A 22,771-nucleotide genomic window follows, 5' to 3' on the forward strand; every position below is an offset into this window, starting at 1 on the left:
AGCGATTACAACGTACAATAAAAACGTATACCATTTTGATGTTGACTCTCCTTATTGCTGTCTTTATTATTGGAATCATAGCTTTTTGTATCGCTTCCTGTATTGACGTAACAGTTCTAACTTTTATTTCTATATTGGTGACGCTCGGAGAATGACTGTGACAGCCCTTAAAAGGGTGGAGAATAAAAAGCTTCTGAAATTGATCTGTCTACCCTGCTACTGAGTTTTGTGTACGTTGCTATGACAACCTCACAGCGCTGTCTCAACTCTACGAAATAGAAGCACGTGCTTCAATCATCACCTTGCTCGAGAGTAAAGAAATTCTTTGTTATAAAGTTAAGGGTTACAATTTTTACAGCTAATTTAAATTGCTATTACTATACATACATAAACACACACAGTAAAAACCCGATATAACACTTCAGCTTCTATCGCTTTCCTGCCTTTAACGCTCACTTTTATCGGCACGTTGATTCGTTCTACAGAGTGGTTTATATAGAACTAACACATTTCTTTCTTTATTTCAAACCGAATGATGCTAGCCACAATTTGCTATACCTCAAATGTAGAGTATCTTTGGAGATTACTAACCTCTTAGAAAATGTTGAAAATTCTTTATTTATTTGGCTAGAAATTCACTTAATGACCCGTTTTTAACGTCAAATTAAGTTTTGATTCCCTATCACAAGATGCGCAGATATTTATACTTTATTGTTGGCAGCTGTTTTCGACATTTTGTTTTAGTCACTGAAAATGCAGTAGGATGGGGCAGACGGACAGGGGGGCAAACGGACAGGTCGTAAGGAATTTTAGCGTATTTCTGTCTCCAATGTTGGCATCACTGCTTACTATAGCTTGTTGTGTTCGTTAGACGTGTGTTGAAGTGTTGTGAATTGGATCCATTGAAATCTACAAGGAAAGTGAAAATCCAGCAGAAAAATCTGAGCAGGTAAGAACAGCTTCATCCTCGCTTACTTAAACAGTAAAAAAAAAAGCGTTTCATTTTTCATGCATTGAAGTACACTGTTTGTTTTAATAATAATTATATCTTCCAATAAGTATTGTGTGATTTATTTCAAAATATTTGCTTAGAGTGTCTGTTTGCCCCACAGTTACCCTACACATTAAATCAACGGCTCTTCCTTGTGACGCAATACTGGATTAAGAATTCAGTTACTGCTACTCAAAGGGCATACCAGAGAGAATTTGGTGTTCGTAATACCCCTCCCCCCAAAGAAACACAATGCTGGGACTGGTAAACAAGTTGGAAACAACTGGATCTTTAAAAGAATAATAATTTTGATGACAATAAATATACAGATTAAAGAATAAACATCTGCGCATCTCGTGACAGGGAATCAAAACTCCTGCTTAATTTGACGTTAAAAACTGGTCGTTAAGTGAATTTCCAGCCGAATAAATAAAGAATTTTCAATATTTTCTATAGATTATTATGATGTACCGAAGTACATATGATATTTCCGTGCTGGAATTTTGCGTTACTATATGATAAAAGATAGATAGAACAGAGATAAATTCTCTCCGGCACCGGGATCCGAATCCGGGTTTTCAGCTCTACCACAATATGTAGAACATGCAGTGAAAAATTCATGTTCCTATCATCAAAATTGTAAGAGCCTTTACACTTTGAACCTGACGAAATGTGGTGAAAAAAATGTGAGAAAACAGCTTGTAAATTGAAGTTCAATAATAAATATTAATAACGTATTGTTTTTATTTATTTGTAAGCACGTATTTAAAGTGTTAGTGTTGAACGCACAACCATTTTATAATATATGCCCAAAATGCTAGCCTTGTTTCGCAGTACATTTACGACAACGCTGGCTAGAATTGATGATATGATGAGGTAGTATGTGGAATGTTGCGGGGTTTCTATACTGAAACAAGAGCGGTAACACATTATACATTAGTGTATGATCCGAACTCGCAAACCATTATTAGCTACATGCCTTAATGATCTGATCTATTCGTATTATGATAGGAACACTATTCCCTTTTGCATTTCAAGATACAGTAGAACCTCTATTATCCGTGGTAATGAATGGGGTGGACTGAAAGCTTAATCGAAAAAAAATTGGATAACCCGTATCATAAAAGACTTTATAAATTTAGTGAATAATATTTACACTTTCGTAGTTTCGTCCATAGTCTTCTATTTAACACACTAGTAGTGGCTGAGAAGTTCACTAATTCAAGTCTGGTTGTCAATGATGGGTTTTTAAGGGCCATGAAAACTGCTTGTAATGATTGTCTCTGGAAATATATTAGTGGAAGTCTCGTGTTGTAGATTTACATGCTTTACACCAGCCGTGGCGAAAATGTAACTCACGAGCACATTGTGGCTCACAATGATAGCTGTGCATGTCTCTTGCTCCCTCAACCCCCATCCTCTCACTCACTAGAGTCAAACTCCGTTCCATTTGTATTTTTCTCTGACCTGCGAGTGGCGTATCGTCGCAATGTCTGTCTCGAAACCATGTACTTCTACAAAAACGAAAGTTTAAAGTAGGATGAGAGAACGCATTTTTTTCTGCCAATATGGTGAGAATATTAAATGTATGACTTGTTCACAAGTATTACGAGGAAAACGGTTGTATAACATAAAACAGCAGTATACTACATGTTACTCATGAAACATTAAAAGGTTAAGTATTATTATTATTATTATTATTATTATTATTATTATTATTATTATTATTTCGATCCTTTTTCAGCAGATGTACGAATAATGCGGTTAGGTCTTCAATTTAAACTCACAGATTTACAATGTAATGTTACAATGAAAGCTAGATGTAAGGACTTGACAAATGTTGAACTTTTCAAATCTTTGCCAAAAAATAAATATCCGAAGCTTCGTTCTTTCGCTTGCTCTGTTGAAGCCATGTTCGCTACAACTTACGTTTGTGAAAAATTATTTTCAACAATGAAAATAGTATTTTTTAACAATTTTTGTACATTGGTACTATCAAATGAAAACAGTAAAATCCAAATTTAGATCACGACTGATAGACAAATACCTTCGTGATCAACTACGACTGGTAGTAAGTGACTTAATTCCTGATTTTGAAACTCTATCGCAGAGACATTCTGAAGACAGTTAACTTTAGATTGTGATAATGTGTCCTATGTTTTCTTGTTCATTTCTTTCTTCGTTACACGTACTAAACATTAATTTGTAACCTTATACTCTATAACATTATATTTAAGTGCTTAACGTAAGGAAAATGAAAACCCGTTAATAAGTCAGACAGTTGCTTTACTTCCCCTTCGGGTGTCCGCCTCCCTCCATAGGTGCTATGCACGTTGCAGGTTATACAGTGGCACGATTACATTTTCGCCACGACTGCATACTCTATAACATTATATTTAAGTGCTTAACGTAAGGAAAATGAAAACCCGTTAATAAGTCAGACAGTTGCTTTACTTCCCCTTCGGGTGTCCGCCTCCCTCCATAGGTGCTATGCACGTTGCAGGTTATACAGTGGCACGATTACATTTTCGCCACGACTGCATTACACACTTCAATCTCGTATTCTGTTGCGAGCATGGGCGGAGTTATGGGGGGGGGGAATGGGGGCACTGCCCCCCCCCCAAACTTGTATGAACTCTTTTGTTTCTATTAACGTTAGAAAATATTGAATTCAAAAGATCTATTTTGCTTTTGTTTATGATTAAGTTTCTGTGCTTAAATTGATGAAATAATGTCTTCAGATCATGTGTCTGGACTATTATATTTATTTTAAATTTCTGAATGTTTAAAAATGTCTATACCTCATTTGAGGAATGGAAGCACTGCGCACTGTAATGATTCTTTTGTAACAGCCTGCACTCATGTTTTAGAAGTCTGCAAGTATTCAGGCCGTCACTTGGAGATGTATGAATAGCATACTGCACAGCAATGCAGAAAAAAGAAGAGTGATCCCGGTATAATGTGTAAATTTAAAGACGAGATTATAATAAAATAATTAGAGTTTACAATTCGTATGATATCTTCAGGAAAGTAAGCTTCATATAAAAAGGTTTCTGTTAGCACTGTTACGTAGTTTTATTAATGCATACAAGTGTTTCTGTATGAGAGAGAAAGAGGGAGATTGTTTTAAGTTATTCCCTGTTATAATTTGTAGTAGACCTACAGTTCAAGCCCTAAATAATTCGGTCCGAAACATCGCGGATATGGATGTAAAACTGTAAGAAACATGTCCCCCTAAAATACATTTGTTAAATTATCATATTCCGATATACTGTACCACGGTCAAGCTATAACGGAGGGAGGAGGTAAGTGATGTCTCTCATAACCCCGTTATATGGGGATTCTATGGTGTTGCTTCCCCCCCCCCCTCCAAGGAAGTGCTTCTCTCTCCGCCTATGGATGCGAGGTGAGCCACAATTTCTCTTTCCCCAAACCACTTAATTGTTTACACTTTTTTATACTTAGCACAACAAGATTTCTTTTGACATCCGTAGAAGACATTTTATATAGAAGTTATACAGTACCACAATTCTAACAGTAGACCATACTGTTTAAGGAAAAAGGCTTGTAATAACACTCTCTAGAAAAAATAACGTGCTAATATAATGTATAGTACTTAATATATTTCTGCAGAAAGAAAGCGAGAAAAGACAGACGGATAATCCACCAATCGGTTAATAGAGTGACGGATAATACGGGACCTACTGTATAGTACCACAGTCTAGTATATACAGTCACGAAGCTCAATACGTAGTAAATATGCATCCGTAGATAGTTGCTAGCCATTAGGATCGCTACTATCGCCTCATTACAGATAATGCGAAATAGTACCGGTACCGGTACCGGGAGTTATACCTGAAATCTTGATTTGCATAATACACGTCACTGTTCGTTAACAGAAAACCACAATTTAAGTCACACGGAGTTAGTGTGCACTCGAAGTTGGTTGCTTGACGGTTGTCAGCCCACTTTGAGGTCTGTGGATATAGAGGGAAAAATTGGATCGGTGTCGGGTAGAGTTCCCGGGTAGCTCAGTTGGTAGAGCGTTGGTACGTTAAACCAAAGGTCCCGTGTTCGATGCCCGGCCCCGGAACAATTTTTCCCTCGAAATTATTCAAATCAACTTTACAGGGAGTTATATCTGAAATCTTGATTTGCATAATACACGTCACTGTTCGCTAACAGAAAACCACAATTTAAGTCACACGGAGTTAGTGTGCACTCGAAGTTGGTTGCTTGACTGTTGTCAGCCCACTTTGAGGTCTGTGGATATAGAGGGAAAAATTGGATCGGTGTCGGGTAGAGTTCCCGGGTAGCTCAGTTGGTAGAGCTTTGGTACGTTAAACCAAAGGTCCCGGGTTCGATGCCCGGCCCCGGAACAATTTTTCCCTCGACATTATTCAAATCAGCTTTACAGGGAGTTATACCGACACCATATTTATGCTGACGACATACAAATCTATCTGCATACTCGACCTAACTACATAAATGACGCCATAACTAAAGTTAATGATGACTTGAATTCTATATCCATATGGTCGAAAACCCACGGACTTAATTTAAATGCAAGTAAATCGCAGGCGATCTTAATAGAACATCAAAGATCGAAGTGTGACAAACAAAATTTGCCACCGATAATTGTAAATAATACTACTATTCCATACAGTACGACCGTGAAGAACCTTGGTATTTATATGGATTGTCACCTGGAATGGAATGAACAAGTGAATCACACTTCCAAAAAAATATTTTCCATTATTCACTCATTAAAGCGACTGAAGAACTTTCTTCCTGATAAATTAAAATTAATCCTTGTACAAACACTCGTGATGCCACACTTTGACTACTGCGATATTATATTAAGTAACCTAAATGCAAATTTGAGCAACAGGCTACAACGTGTGCATAATGCGTGCGTCCGTTATATTTGTAATATTCGTAAGTATGATCATGTTTCCCCGTCTTTCCAAACTCTGTCTTGGCTAAGGCTAAGTGATCGACGAGCTCTGCATTCCCTTGTTCTCTTGTTTCAAATTCTGCGCACCGCTACCCCAATATATTTGGCTTCTCGTTTTCAAAATTTATCCGCATATCATCAGCTAAGTACAAGATCTCATTATAACAATTTACTCATTATACCCTACCACAAGACATCTTTATATTCTTCATCCTATACAGTTTCAGTTGCTAGAAATTGGAACTCGCTTCCGAGTGATATAAGGGGTTGTTGGACAATAGCTTCATTTAGGTCAAAATTACATAAATTCTTACTTAACAGATGAATTGCTGATTAATATTTGTTACTTATAATGAAACTAACATCTGTCCATTCTTATTATTATTATCTTTAATTTCTCTAAATAGATTTACAAAACCTCTAATGACAATTACATTAATATTCTCATTATAGAAATAGAAATATATATATTCTCCCTGTAACATAGTCCTAGTAAGCTTATATTAAATTAATTTTCATCATTTTACTAGCTATCTCAAATATTAAATTAATTATAATTCATTGAATTAAATTAGCTCATAAATTAAGTTACTACTTTACCTTATAGATTTATCTAAATTTAAATAAATGTGTAGTGAAGATTATTGCTGGAGAACCTTTTAAGTGTAGTGAAAATATTTGTAATTTAAATTTATGTATTGTATTGATTAAGGCTGGTTGAGTGGAAGAGAAGGCCTTATGGCCTTAACTCTGCCAGCGAAAATAAAACATTATTATTATTATTATTATTATTATTATTATTATTATTATTATTATTATTATTATACCTGAAATCTTGATTTGCATAGTACCGGTACAGTCTATTGTTTCTAGCACCTTCTCAACTCAATATTCGTGACTGTATATACTAGATTGTGATAGTACTGTGTTTACGAAATTGACTGTGAGTATGTGGAATTGCATAACTTCGTGTAAATTAAGGCGCAGGTGGTATATGTAGCTTACAGTTTTTTAGTAACTGTCCGAAGACAGTTTGGAACCTCATAAGTGAAACCAATACGACATCACTCATGAGGCAACTAAACCAGGCGATAACGAGTACATATATTAATATATAATACATAAGTTAGTATCACATAGTTTATGTAAATTAAGTGAATTATCCAATAACATAGCAACTTTTTAGCTTTGGTTTGTTTGCGGACATCGTCGGCGGTGGTTCCTATCAATCGCTGTTAACGAGATTGTTTCATTTGCAACGTTGAACGCTGGCGCAGACCGCAGGCTACGCTGTTGATTGATTCTGAGGCAATTTCACGACAATTAGCGTCGCGTACCGATTAACTAATCATGCACCCAGCATTAACAGCTATTTGTGAATTGTACGTCAATAATGCAGGGAAATAAAAGAAAAATTATAATTTTTCAGTGACAAAACCAAATTGCTCGTTGAGTGTGATCGCATCATAGTGCCTTTTGCAACATGAGTTTCGGTTACTATAGGGTACGGCAGAATGATATCCCCGGTTTGAATTGGACGCCATACAGGTTTCTTGATAGTTGAGCTTGAGTGGTATATATCTTTGTGCAGCACAAGCCATCTATTTCAGTTCCATAATGGCATGGGCAGATGAACATTGTACAGTAGTGGCAAAAACCGGACCGACCCTTGTAGCTGATTTCAGAGCCTTGTTCACTCCAGAGCACGATAGACTGATAACTAAGACTTTCGTGGTTTGAATCCTGCCTGGGAAGGAAACCTTTTTTTGTTCCTTATTCAAATTTATTTCCAATACTTTTCGATTGCAGCGATATTTTTCTACTTAATTAACTTATTATTCCCAGAACATGAATTTTACCAGCAATCGAAAAGTTTTGGGAACAAATTTGAATAAGGAACAAAATAAAGTTTTCTTCTCAGGCAGGATTCGAACCACGAAAGTGTTAGTTACCAGTCTATCGTGCTCTGGAGTGAACAAAGTTCTTAAATCAGCTACAAGATTCGGTCCGGTTTTTTTTGCAACTATTGTACCTTCTGTTGTTGAGCATTTTTAAAAAATGGTGACTGTGATTGCAACGCTGTGATAATTTCGTACCCATATCAGAGTAGGTCGACACGAATGAATTCCCGATAAGAAAACCCTACTGATATGGGTGAGAAATGTCAGACAAAAGGTTCAACTAACAGAAGTCGCAACGTTCGGACTCCCGAGAATATCGCAGCAGTGAGGTATAGCTCGCGCAAGGAACGATTACCAAAAAGCAACGGTGGCGTTGCTGTCTGTTTTGACGTGTGTATGTAGGCACGCCGAGGGGGCGAGAGAGCGGGCGATGGAAGTACTGTCTCTTCCAAGGAGAGGACATCGCTGTAGAAATAAAAGAAAATAGCAAGAGAAAAATTCGAAGCTAATTAAACGCGCAACATTTGTTTACGAATGAAATAATAATACCGTGCGATACAAGACACGTATTCACATGCAATGGAACAAACTAAAGTTGTAATGTGACTATCACAACGCAAGACTGATTCTATCGATGTCATTTCTCTTCCGACAGTACTCTTGAATATCGTTCAACCTTCTTCTTCTTCTTCTTCTTCTTCTTCTTCTTCTTCTTCTTCTTCTTCTATGGCGCGTCGGCCCGTTTTCGGGTCATGGCCTCCCCAGTTGCACTCCACCAAACTTGTCGATCCTGTGCTACGACTCTCCAATTTCGGATTTTGAGGATTTGTACTGCATCCTGACATGCACCATCTTCCCATCTGTTACGTGGTCTTCCCACCGGCCTTCCTCCTCCGAAATCTCCTGAAAATACCTTCTTTGGGACTCGATGTTCTTCTATCCTAATTAGATGACCTGCCCATTTGAGTCTCTTAATCCGAATAACATGCGACAAGTGTAGCTCTCCATACAAGGACTATAATTCCTTATTATATCTAATTCTCCATTCCCCTTGCACGCATACAGGTCCGTAGATTCTCCTCAGGGTTTTCCTTTCGAAAGAATCGAGCTTTTCCACGGCTTTCTTTGGGAGGGTCCACGTTTCACTTCCATACATCACTATACTCCGAATGAGTATATCGTTCAAGCTATCTCGCTACTTTTCCTGTCGCCCGCTCTTCCTTATCGCATTGTTTCATTCGCATTCATTCCGTCGGTATTCCATGCTTGCGAGACCATATGCTGTTACCACATCCCCACGACGCGACGTTCAGCCATTAAACATGCTCTGGTATTGGGAATATCTGATCGGAATATCAGACGAATTTTACACCATAACTCAAGTTCTACTCGTATCTCTACAAAGTTATGGCAATTCAGGAACTTCGGCAACGTAACTGGCACAACCGCCAAGATGCTTGCGAAACCATATTGGAAAATATTCCAGGCGATACTCTTGTGCTCAGTAATGACTAAGCTCGTTTTCATTTGTCGAGTTGCGTCATCAAACAAAACATTCCATATTGGTCCCCAGAACACCCTCGAGAAATGCATCAGGGACCTCTCCACACCGAGCCTGTGACTGTTTGATTTGCTATTGCACAATTTTGAATAATAGAACCATACTTCTTTGAGGAAGGACGCACAGTCACTGTCTGAGGAGTGTATAGCTCGTGAGGGCAAGCATTTGGGTATATTATCTTCAAAACAAAGTGATGTCAAAATGACAAACATCTTCTGTAAGATGGTAATATAAAATTTTCAATAGGATCTATGTTGCTCTTGTTATTTATGTTTCTAATCGGGGGAATCATTCTACCGGACCCTGTATAAAGATACCTACAGAAATCGCCCTCGGTAGCGTAGTTGGTATAGCACTGGCCTTTTTGCCCGAGATTGCGGGTTCGATTTCTGCTGAGGTCGGTGGCATTTAAGTGTGTTTAAATGCGACAGGCTCATGTCAATAGATTTACTGGCATGTAAAAGAATTCCTGCGGGACAAAATTCCGGCACACCGGAGACGCTGATATAACTTCTGCAGTTGCGAGCGTCGTTAAATAAACCATATTTTTTTATCTACAGAAAAAATGTTTCGTTAGTAGTTGCTGCAAAAGTAAACAAGAATGGTAGTCAAGTTATTCTATCGAGCACGGTGATGTGGTTAACACACCTGCCTTGTATTCGGAAGTTCCGGAGTTTGATCCCGAGAGTCTGCTAACCTGACTTTGGTTTTTCTGGTTTCTCAAGTCCCTCCAAGCAAATGCCGAGAATTTTAAAAGATAAACTGTATAACATCTCCATTTCTCAAAGGAATTTGCAGTAAGTGATGCTTCATTTCTTACACAGTAGCCACAAATATATCATCGTCTAATGAAATAAAATATAATCTAGACAAATCAAGTCTTATTTTATCAATCATTTTTATCTAGTTCTGCTTTCATAAGTATGTCAACAATACTACCGTCCACACCTATGGAGTAACGGTCGGCGCGTCTGGCAGCGAAACCATGTGGCCGGGTTCGAATCCCGGTCGGGGCAAGTTACCTGGTTGAGGTTTTTTCCGGGGTTTTCCCACAACCCAATACGAGCAAATGCTGGGTAACTTTATGGTCCTGGACCCTGAACTCATTTCACCGGCATTATCATCTTCATCTCATTCAGACGCTAAATAACCTGAGATGTTGATACAGCGTCGTAAAAATATACAATACTACCTAGTAAAAAATTAGAAATTATTAAACACAGAAAATGTGAAGTTATTTTTTTAAATAATAAAGTATTATAAACATTATTGAAGCGTGAACGAAACGTCGTTTTACATAAATAAGATTATTATCCGAAATATAATTTACTATACTTCTTGTAAATGGTTTCAGTTGCCACAAATTTTGCATTTCAAAAAGTGAAATAGACATACCATGTCCAATATTTATACCAAAAAGAACAGAAAATACTGGATAAATAATCAGTTTGCTGTACGTGAAATTCCTTCAAGACTTCATTCTTCTCCTTCTTCTTCATTTATTAAGGATATAAGTCCCTATCCACCGTACTAGTCTCGATCAGTGACTACAAAAGCTGATTTCCCAAAGGTCCCAGAGGAGTATGGAATGCAATTAGGACGTTGTGAGGATGGAAGACGGTTGACGTAATTGAGAAGAATTCCGCAAAGCAGATTTGTAACACGTATTAGGAAGTTTCTTGCTACAAATTAATGCCTTTATTATTAAAATTAATTAGCTGCGGGACTAAAAATTTTTAGAATTTAATAATATATTTATTCATCGATATAAACGTCACAAACGCCAAAGAATGGTGTAATCCGGCACGTAGATGCAACAGTCAAAACTGTGAGAATTGTAGTTTGTCTATTTACGATGTATCACTTCCGAAGTCTCGCGCTCGGCACAAGCGATATTCCGTATTGAGCAGCCGTTAGAGTGATTAGATTTAAGGACACACGAAATTGTCTATCTTGACAATATTAAATTATGTATTACATAAGGAACTTTTTCTCGAAAGCTGTTGAAGCTAGACAGCTGATTTTTTACAGCTCATGAAAACATAACTTGATTTTTTGCCGAAACAGTAGTTTTTCTTTAATTTATTTTCTTACTGGGAAATGATTTTTTTCCTCCATTGGTATATTTTTTCGACGGTTTTCAGTACATTACCCCCTATAATATCTCCAAAATTGAAGACTGGATATAAAAATGTCTCTGTAAGTGCCAAAGAGAAAAACTCTAGAAAACAACGTAATAGAACTGTCAAATGCTTCTCAAAACCATAATATTTGGTGGTAGCACATCTCAGTTTTTTGTCCAATCTTTTTAATACTTAATGTTTGTTTATTTAATTAAATATATCTCTCAACAGATAATCAATAGGTTCAGGAAAAACACAAAATATATAAATTATCAATATTCAATAAGATCAAATGAACACACTAAATATAAAGACTTTGATAATATCATACATACAATCTATACATTATTAGATCAATTTGTATTATATAATGGCTGTCCATAGATAATTCATCTTAACTGATATTAACAATACAATTTTTATTTTCACTTTTAGCAAAATAATGGTCATCAATTGAGCCGTTCAGAGCAGAAGTGGTGTAAGTCAAAATTGGGTAATGAAGTTTAAAGTAAAAATACTGTAAAATACAGTGCAAGGAGCAATTAATATGTCCTTCGTGCTATCCAATGACTAATAATAGTTTAAATAAATTGAATATTAATTGCTACTTTGTGCTGTATTTTACAGTATTTTTACTTTAAACCTCATTACCCATTTTTGACTTACACCACTTCTGCTCTGAACGGCTCAATTGATAATACTTAAAATAAACAGAAGAAATTATATACAGATTCATGATTCTACATCCACTTATCATTGATTATTTTATAATAGACATATTTACTCATATTTTGACCTATCAAAAGATCAACCAACCGTATATCATAGCCAATACAAAGTGAGAAACTCAAATGTGTAATAATTGGTTTTAGTTATTTCATAAATGTAAATGTATGTGATATAAAATGTTAAGTATTTTTAAACTTATTATCATGTATCAGATATTGTAAAACCAATGTGAAATCTGATGATATCTAGGGGCGAAAACGTTAGTTCGTTTACAGTTAGGGTGACCAGATTCAGATCGATAGAAAAGATGGCACAAAACTTAAAAAAGGAGGACATTGTTCGAAAAAAGGACAAAAAATATGTACTTAGATTTAGGCTTCGGCCTATATTATACTATAAATTACGACAATATCTATTTTCTTGCAAAATATTTACAGTACAGATTTAGGCTTATATCATACTTAAAAGTATATTAATATTACAAAAAAATTATGATGAAACTTAATAATATTGATTTTACAGTTAGCTACATATGAAAGTCGAGGGAACTATAATTATTAAAGAGGGCAGAAAATATATATTCAGATTTAGGCTTAGACCTATATTATTTTAAAATTATGTCAATATCTATTTTATTACAGCATACTTATGATAAAACTTCATAATATAAAATGATTTTACAGTTAACTACATATGAAAGCCAAGAGAATTATAATTATTATCAAAATACATAAAAATACCACATAAAATGTGAATTTAATATTACTTTGTAAGCAAAGAGTGTTATGATCGTTGGCAAAGAGTATATTCCGTCGATGTTGCTGCACCTAAGGGCAAATTACTTGAAAAAAGCATCAAATCAGATAATTTCAAAATATCAGGTATATCTACAAGTTACGAAAAGGACATTTCTTGATTTTTTTAAATCCGCCCGAACCCCGGACAAAGGCCTAAAATGGAGGACATGTCCGGACAAAAGAGGACGTCTGGTCACCCTATTTACAGTTTATAATATGTTGACAAACTCAAAGTTTTTTCATCATATTCTTTTAGATAACATTTCTAGATTGAAAATTTTTAAAATAAATATCAAATATTTCTGATTAACAGACTTTTCGGACCTACAAGCTTCAATGTGAATTGTAGAACAAGACCTTCTGGTCAAAAGCCGTTATCTGATGAACCACAAAAACATTTTTAAAACGAACTAGGTACGTAATATTGATGTGGAGTTGATGGAGTTGCTGCAGTGTGAATGACATAGACGTGAGCTAATCGATTGTGTTTGCTTTTAGTTTTCAAAGTCTTTTTCCCTTTTTGTGGTAACGACGTTGCAGCACAACGAGGCGATAATGACATTACTACTGAGCAGGCTTTCCTTTGAAGAGGCCCGGGTGCTGTGCACAAGATTTAGCACATAATCGTTACAATGCAGCTTGAATAAACAGTTCTAATTCCCTTTATACTGTTCAATGATATAAAACGACTAAAGCTGACAAAGCATGAGGAAATGGAGTACGGGACTGTGCTGAAATAGACTATACCACGATTCCAAGTATAACAATCTAACCCAGTGTTGTCAACTCTGTCAGGTATGTCTCTGCTAACTAGCGCTTAGCTAGAATCTGCTAAACTAGTGAGAAAATCTCCCAGAAAAAATATTCTGTACTAATTGTACTACTTCATATGAATTGTACAATTTTGTATAACTTAACGAAAATAAGTTTGTAAATTGAACTAATTTGATTGTATATGTTTGTATAGTTTGGCTGATGAAAATTGTATATGCTTTTAAAATGAGATTATTAGTCTGTGTAGCTCTAATGATGAATTGTATGTAGGCCTACTGTAAATTTAATGGTAGTCTGTATAGCTCAATTGATGAATTGTTTATGATTATAAATTGAATTAATATACTTGATATTAATTGCACAAATTTGTATAGCTTAATGAAAGTATGCTTGTAAATTAAATTAATCTGCTTACTTTGTACTGTATACATTTGTATAGTTTTGGCCGATGAATTGTATATGCTTTAAATTGAATAGTAATCTGTATAGCTCTATTGATAAATTGTGTTTGTAATTTGAAGTAGTTTGCATGATACGTATTATCATTTTCTGTATATCACAACTGGTTGAATTGTTTATGCCTTAAATTTAATTAACTTACTTGTTTTGTATTATACATATAGCTCAACTGATGAATGATCGTTTGCGTTTGTAAATTTAATAATCTGATTGGCTATGTATTGTATACTTTTAGTAGAGCCATCTATGTAGCTCAGTCGGCAGACCCGCTGGGCTGCTGATCCGGAGCTGCGTTCGGGTTTGGGTTGGATCCCCCTTTGGTCTTTGGTTTCTTCCGAGGTTTTCCACAGCCGTGGGACTGAAGCTGGATGGTCTATGGCGAGTCCTCGGCATCAACCCCTTTGATTTGATTTGATTACCCCCCTTTGATTTGATTACCTGGTTGAGTTTTTCCGAGGTTTTCCGCAACCAAAAGGCAAATGCCGGGTAATATTTTGGCGAATCCTCGGACCTCACCTCATCTCACTACATCTCGCCAAAATATTGTAAAAATTGTACAAAATTATAAAAATTGTAGAAAATTACTAAATTATAAAACTGTAAAAATTTATAAAAATTGTAATTGTAATATTGTAAAATTTTGACTTGTTCCACATCTTAAAGCTTCATTGCTCATGTAAAATCTATGGAATAAAATGAATGAATGAATGAATGAATGTACTCTGTTCAGTGTGAAGTTTTTATTTTTTGAGTTAACTAGTAATTTTGACATAATTCACACATCACTCAGTAGATTAATGAAACACTTACTTTTTTCTATCCCAGTTTGTTGTTAAGCAATTCTTTCATAATGCAATTTAATAGGGCCTATGTAAGGTTGCCAACTTTTTTGAAGAAAATACGGGAGACTAAGGAATCGACAAAATTTCACATAGGAAATTGACAAAAATATTCTGTTCAATTACTAAAAAACAACTTTATTCTACACTTCAGCCACCGGCGTGGCTCAGTCGGTTAAGGCGCTTGCCTCCCGGTCTGAAGTTGCGCTCGGGTGCGGGTTCGATCCCCACTTGGACTGATTACCTGGGTGGGTTTTTTCCGAGGTTTTCCCTAACCGTAAGGTGAATACCAGGTAATCTATGGCGAATCCTCGGCCTCATCTCGCCAAATACCATCTCGCTATCACCAATCTCATCGACGCTAAATAACCTAGTAGTTGATACAGCGTTGTTAAATAACCACGTTCTACTCTTTTGCAGCTACCTTAAATTAAAAGTAATATGAGACAGGTTTTGTCTCGCGTAATATTTGAATTGAAGCGTTCAGAACCACAGTGGGCCAAACGCCATTTATTAAAAATGAAGAAAATATTGGGTAAAATTAAGTGATTGCCATAATTTAACGAAACATATGGTAAGTAAGATAAAGTAAGCATTTTAAAACTAAATTATGTGTCTATCTTCATTAAACTATGTTATTTACCCTTGCTTTTTGTTTTTAATAAATGGCGCTTGGCCCACTATGGCTCTGAACACTTCAATTAGGCTATGATACAGTTTGCAGATGTGCCGTGCTCCTGTTTCGAACTTCTGTCCTAAGCTTAGAAAAAAACTCGCCAGATTTTCCAAATTTATAACATTAACATGGCTTGATTTTAAACAGGTGAGCACTAAAACTCATTTCTGGCAAGCATTACCTTCTACAAAGACTGCACATTTTAATGCATCTCTTGAACAACAAAATTCATCATATAAATCATAGTCGTTCACGGCAAAATAAAATATTTACAAAAATGATTTTTACATTACACAAAAATAAGGGAGAAAAATGCTCAAAGGGAACAATAATACGGGCGCCTTGAGTCTGTTAAAAATTAGGGAGGGGGGGGGGAAACGGGAGATCCCGGGAAATACGGGAGGGTTGGCAACTTTAGTAATATGTCACAATTCCAATTCACGCTGCATGAAAGACTGGTAGGCCTATTTCAGAACTATTGTTGTAAACTGCTCGAACTACACATGAATGAAAGAAACAACGGAATAATGGAAATATTCATTTCGTTAGCTCTATATATGCAACGAAACGGTAAAGATTGAAATTCAATTAAATTAGTGGCTTATGCAGTAAATGCTGCAAACTAAGTTCATTAGACGTACAAATAAAAATTTTCAGTGAAGAATACCAGACATTTTGAAAGTTACTTGCTTACATAATAATGAAACATACTCCCTCTTAATGTTTTTTTATGCCAAATACTTTTCCTTGAACCTATCCACCTTCAGTTTTTGAGTTTCAACGCGAAAACGCAAGTAACTATGTCAGGACGATCAGTGTGTTTTTCATGTGGAATTAAAGCAATAGCTATTTCAGGTCATTGTGGATTGTAGGTGAAAGTTAAAAAAGTCAGGTTTGCTATGCTTTCGAACAATAGACATAGCATCTTGGTATAGCTGCTGCATGTAGAGCTTGAAATGTAGAGGTTAAATCATTTTATTCTGAAAAGAGATCTTGCTGAAATGATCGGGAGACTACAAAATTTTCTAGGCCTCTTATTTTATCAGTAAGTAATACCTTTTGGTCTTTCCTTAGTAACTGCAATTTTTGCGCTCTCTCGAGCCAATATTGAAGAGAATGACGTATATAAATATCTACACTACACCGCCAGTAAGTATATGAAAAAGACCCAACTTCACTTGATTAATAACTATAAACATATTTGATTTTAATAACAATATTATCTTATATATAATAGCCGCCACTCAGTAAATTATAGAAAGGAAGATCTAATTTAAGATCTTCTCTGTATCTACTTATATAACCCAAAAACGTTTTACTTTCATATCATCAATATAGCATCATCGCATCATGGGATTAACTATAATAATATTTCATTTCTAATGGTAATAATGTCATCAAACCACCTCAAGTTTTGTAGAGCTGTACTCTATAGACAGCTGTACTCAAAAATTACACACCGCCGAATCAGACCTGTAAATTATTTTTAGTAAGTCTTGAAGTTTTTAATAACCAATTGAATTTGAACTCTAAATATGTCAGCAATCCTGCAGGTTATGGCCTTCGTATAATAGACTATTGTTTATTGTAGTGTGTGTTTTGTTTTATTCTGAAATGCAATTAGTTCTCAAAACTGGCGAAAGATGGATTTTGGAAAATGGGAAAATTATGTAGGAAAACTAACGCTTCATGAAAGTTTTCCCGTAATTTCCATTACCATTTCAAATTATATATATAGATGTATGTACAATGAAATTATGGGAGTGGTATTATTTGTTTGTTGGGTGTACTGGCGTTAAAGAAACTGATACGCATTGATTACGTCTGAGTTTACTAATAATTGTGAATGAAGGCGACCACATTTAACAATTTCTATAACACATTAGTACTCTGATCGTAAAACGAGTCTACAGAAAAAGTCTCGTTCATATCTATAAAAATGTTAACTCTCTAACTGAATTAGCAGAGATTCTTGAAAAAAAATATCACGAAAACCGGTTGTCACTACTCACAGCTACTAAGGAAGACGCTAGTGGAATGCTTTGTGTGGAGTGTGGCATTGTATGGGGCAGAAACTGGACATTACGACGAAGTGAAGAGAAAGTACTGGAAGAATTTGAAATGTGAATAGGAGAAGAATGGGGAGCGTGTGAAGTGGGCAGACAGAATAAGACATGAAGCTGTGTTGGAAAGAGTGAGTGAAGAAAAAATGATGCTGAAACTGATCAGGAAGAGAAAAAGGAGTTGATTGTCTGGGTCATTGGCTGAGAAGAAACTGCCTAATGAAGGATGCTCTGGAAGGAATGGTGAACGAAAGGAAAGTTCGTGGCAGAAGAAGGTATCAATTAATAATAGACAACATTGAGATATATGGATCATATGTGGAGACTAAGAGGTAGATAGAAAGTAGGAAAGACTGGAGAATGCTGGGTTTGCAGTGGAAGGCCTGTTCTTGGACAGAAAACTGTGTCTGAGTGATATTTTTCCACTAAAGAGTCATAACTCTCTTATTTATCATAACGAAATAGAGTAATTAGGGACTCAGACGGCATCACAGACAATGAGGCAGATATTCATTCCATTACGCCGAGTTTGTTAGATTTCCAAGCGCCGCCCCAGACTCTTCGTACGTTCGTCGCTACGCGCTTCATTAAAGCTTTATTCTGCTGATGAAACATTTGCGTTGAATAATTGACAAATGTAAATGAAAGCAACACACAAACCCCGCTCAACTCTGATGAGCAGCACGGCGGCGCGGCGCGGGCGGTGTCGCTTCTCTGAATTCTTATTTCCCTTGAAATGCGTTCCAGAATCACATCCGATCCGTCTGCTGGAGCAGTGCTTTCAGTTAAAAATGAGAAATGAAACTTGTACTGAATTGCCCTCCTAGGCTAATACTCACCGACATCAGTAAGGCATATAGAATCGTCCAGAATCTCCCGAACGCCTCAGCCAAATTCAAACACGTGTATGTTTCGAGATGAGCGAAGTTTCACCAGTTGACGTACCAAGTCTGTAACAATGGAAAGGACTTTCTCTTATTGTGCTGCAGGACAAAGCTAGGAGGGAAGACGCACATAACATTTTAACAAAAACATACTGTGTAATAAGTGATACAAAGTTATTCGGCACTAATAATTTAGTTCAAGGAACATCCCTTTAAGATTAAAATAATAAAAAGACAGATATTTTGAAATTATTAAAATTGCTGCACTTTTTTATTTCTCTTCTACAGGGACATCATTTTATTTTTACTTCAATTTTTATTGTACCTGAGTTTTTTAATGTACTTCACTCCCATCCCTTCTATTAACGAAGTTCAACAGTCCTCCACACAGAACCAAGGCTGCATATGCAGTCAAAGTCGCCTTACGGTCATAATAAACAGTAGGCCTATTGAATTAGCGAGTATAGTACGTTCCGGAAATATGGTCGCATTTTCCAGTGAAGAAAGAGCGAAAGAGCTTTCAATATTGATCCATATTTTTGCACAGATACTCTGCGTCCGTTTGCTTACGTCGCATCCCGGTTTCCCCCACCCGTTTCTGCTCGCCCCTCTGTAAAGGCTAGTGGCTGGGCTGTCTTAGCTCTTTTCTGAAAATATTAATTTCTGTTAGGAATTGGACGTCTACTTAATATTATACGTAATATTTAAAAGAACTTAAATAAAAGGACCTCGTTAAGTAATTAACTATCACGTGATTTCCCCTCTTTCTACGATCCTGCGATAAAACCATTTGGACGGACAATAGATAGCATGTCTAAGTAATTTTATCTTTTCGGATCGGATAGAAATGAAGATTGAATTTACAGTACGTAAGGTACTCTTTTATAGAGTAGATACAGAATTATTTCAACATGAGTTACTGGTACGAAGGACGAAACTGCTAATAGGAATTAGGTACAATAGTCTACAGTGCGATAATATGCACAAAAGAACTGAAGCCTCTATCGAAATGAACGGCCATCATTATTATTATTGATGATTACAATTATTACTATTTGCTAGTGCTTGTATTTTTAACTTACTTAAAGGGTTAGGTACAGCTTACAGCAGTAAAACTTTGGAAATATTCAACACATTTTCTTCCATTACTGTATCATGTGCAATAATTAAAGTTAATATGTGTAAAACAATGTCCTGTTATATGAGAAAAAATATTTTTACGATTTAAAAAAAATGTTTATATATATATTTTTTTCAAAATTCAAAATGGTGGTAGTTCACTGTGTAGTGATGAAGCGTTTCCCTCATAACTCACAAACTATCCAACATTCTGTGATGAAATTTTTTGTGTATATTCATGCATGTCATATCTACAATATGATGCAAAATCACTTCTCTGCCTTTCATAGATTGTCTGATAAAAATAAATCCATTTTTAAATCCATTAAAACTGGTCAAATATCAGTATTTTTTTTCTAACACAAAATAAAAAAAAATTATTTATGAAGGACTGTAGTTGAAGGAGCATGATATTGTAAACATGAGTTTGAGTAATAAAATAAAAGAGAGAGAATATGAAAAAGTTAACAAGTTTCTGAGTTATGAGGGGAAAGCTTCATCACTGTACAGTCAACTGCCACCGTTTTGAATTTTGAAAAAATAATATAATTATACATATTTTAAATCGTAAGGACAGTGTTTTAAACATACCAATTTTCATTATTGTACAAGATACAGTAATGGAGAAAAAAAAAATGTTGAATATTTCCAAAAATTTTACTGCTGTAAGCTGTACCTAACCTCTTAATCACGTTTGTATAATTATAAACACATACAATAGTGTAGTAATGAAGATAAGGAAATATATCAATTAAGTTATTATACACTCACCTACTGAATGATTATTGGCTTTTCCTTGATTTTGCTCTTTGGGTCCTCTTTGTTACGACAGTTTTGTTTATTTCGGGCTCCATCTTCGAACACAGACGTAATAATTACACCAAACTCTTATCACTAATATTTATACGTGTTACAGTTTTATTGTTACAGTATTTGCTTTTGTGAACAACTGTTCACATACGTATAACCAAACATTGCCATCAATCGTCGCACAAATTGGCGAAGACTTAATAGAAGACTGGATTTTCGATTTAGCGTTTCTGTCTGACTTGACATTACACCTCAATTCTCTTTACCTGAGCTTACAAGGCAAAGACAAGCTAATTATAAACATGCTAGATGACTTGAAAGCATTTATGGAAAAGTTTAAAATGTGGATTCATTAGAAAAAGGAAAGAGATTTGTGTCCTTTCACGTCCCTAAAAGCAGTGTTAAATGTTGAACGTAAACATTTGCTTTTGAAATACACCGTGTCCCGCTTAGAGGGACTGAGAAATAAGTGCTAATTTAAAGTATAAATAATAGTTTTATAACATAACTTTTTGTACAACTTGATGTAAAAACTCTCCGAGTTTCGGAGAATGATCAGTGCAACTCGATGTGTGCTCCTCGAGCTACCCTGAAGACATCTAAAAGGTACTCAACCTTCTGCCAAGTGTTCCATAACATTTGTGGAGTGATTAGCGCAGCTGCGTTTATAATGCGTTGTCTCAGTTTTTCCAAAGTGTCAACTGTATCACGTTGGTACACAACACTTGTCACAAAGCCCCAGAGGAAGTCAAGTCGGTTGACCTAGGTGGCCAGGCAAGGGTTCTCCTCTTCCGATCAACCTATTGGGATAGTTTGCATTCAAGAAGCCACGCACTAGCTCCATAGTAATGGGGTGGAACCCTATGTTGCTGAAAAACGGATTATGGGAGGAGTTGATCAACAACAAAAGTTCTGCAACATGTCCAGATACACATTACAACGAAGGAATGTTCTACTGAATGGCGCCAGGATTGTTTCCACGATAAATGTTAGTGCGCATGCGCATAAATATCCAACTGTTTTTAATCCATTGGCGCATACACTTGGACAGTTACATCTTGTCAGATGTAAATCAAAACAATATCTTCATCTGATTTTAAATGGTTAGCATTTATTTCTCGATCCCTCTAAGCTGGACGCGGTTTATAAAGAAGTTCTGATGGCCCTCCTCAACGAATTTAATGCCAGATTTGGAAAACTGAAATCTGTGGCATTACTGTGATGTACCGAAGTACATATGGAGTTTCAGTGCAGTTTCTTCACCATATGAAATCTATGGACTTCGAATTGAGACTCTTTCTGCGTAGAGCACCTAGAGCCTAATTGATTTGAAGGAAAATACTCCTTTGCTCACTTTCGATTTGGTTTGAATTGTGTATTTCTTTGCTCCAAAACGTATTTACTAATCTTCGTCAATTTGTGCGACGACTGATGGCAATGTTTGGATCTACGTAGCTATATATGTGAACAGTTCTTTACAAAATTAAATAACAATGAAACTGTAACACGTACAAATATTAGTGATAAAAACTTGATGTCATTACGTGTGTGTTGTTCGAAGATGGAGCCCGAAATAGACCAAATTTTCGCGACAAAGAGGACCGAAAGAGCAAAATCAAGGAAAACTCAATAATCATCCAGTAGGTGAATGTATAATAATTTAATTTATATGTTTTATTATCTTCATTACTACACTATTGCAAGTGCTTATAATTTTACAACGTGATTAAGGGATTAGGTACAGCTTACAGTAGTAAAATTTTGAAGATATTCCAAATTTTTTTGCTCCATTACTGTATCTTGTACAATAATGAAAATTAGTATGTGCAAAACCTGTCCTTCTGCTATATTAAAAAAATATTTTTACGATTTAAAATATATATATATATATATATATATATATATATATATATATTTTAAATTCTAAATATTGGCAGTTCACTGTGCAGTGATGAAGCTTTTCCCTCATAACTAAAAAAAAATTATCCAACATTCTGTGATGAAATTTTTTGTGTGTATTTATGCACGTCATATCTACAATATGATGTAAAATAAATTCTCTACCTTTGATGGATTGTTTTGATAAAA

The 22,771-nt window shown here is 35.6% G+C and overlaps 1 protein-coding gene across 1 annotated transcript in view; it reads right to left on the reverse strand.

The window, feature by feature from the left end:
- Positions 1 to 22,771, reverse strand: part of LOC138696796 (uncharacterized) — a 420,480-nt gene that overhangs the window by 232,574 nt on the left and 165,135 nt on the right. The window contains exon 2 of the mRNA XM_069822205.1: positions 18,710 to 18,820. Coding sequence (XP_069678306.1) covers positions 18,710 to 18,715 — 6 coding nt within the window. The 5' untranslated portion in view covers positions 18,716 to 18,820. The remainder of the gene's footprint in view (positions 1 to 18,709; positions 18,821 to 22,771) is intronic.

Source organism: Periplaneta americana, chromosome 3 (genome assembly GCF_040183065.1).
Source record: "Periplaneta americana isolate PAMFEO1 chromosome 3, P.americana_PAMFEO1_priV1, whole genome shotgun sequence".
In the NCBI taxonomy this organism is placed as follows: domain Eukaryota; kingdom Metazoa; phylum Arthropoda; class Insecta; order Blattodea; family Blattidae; genus Periplaneta; species Periplaneta americana.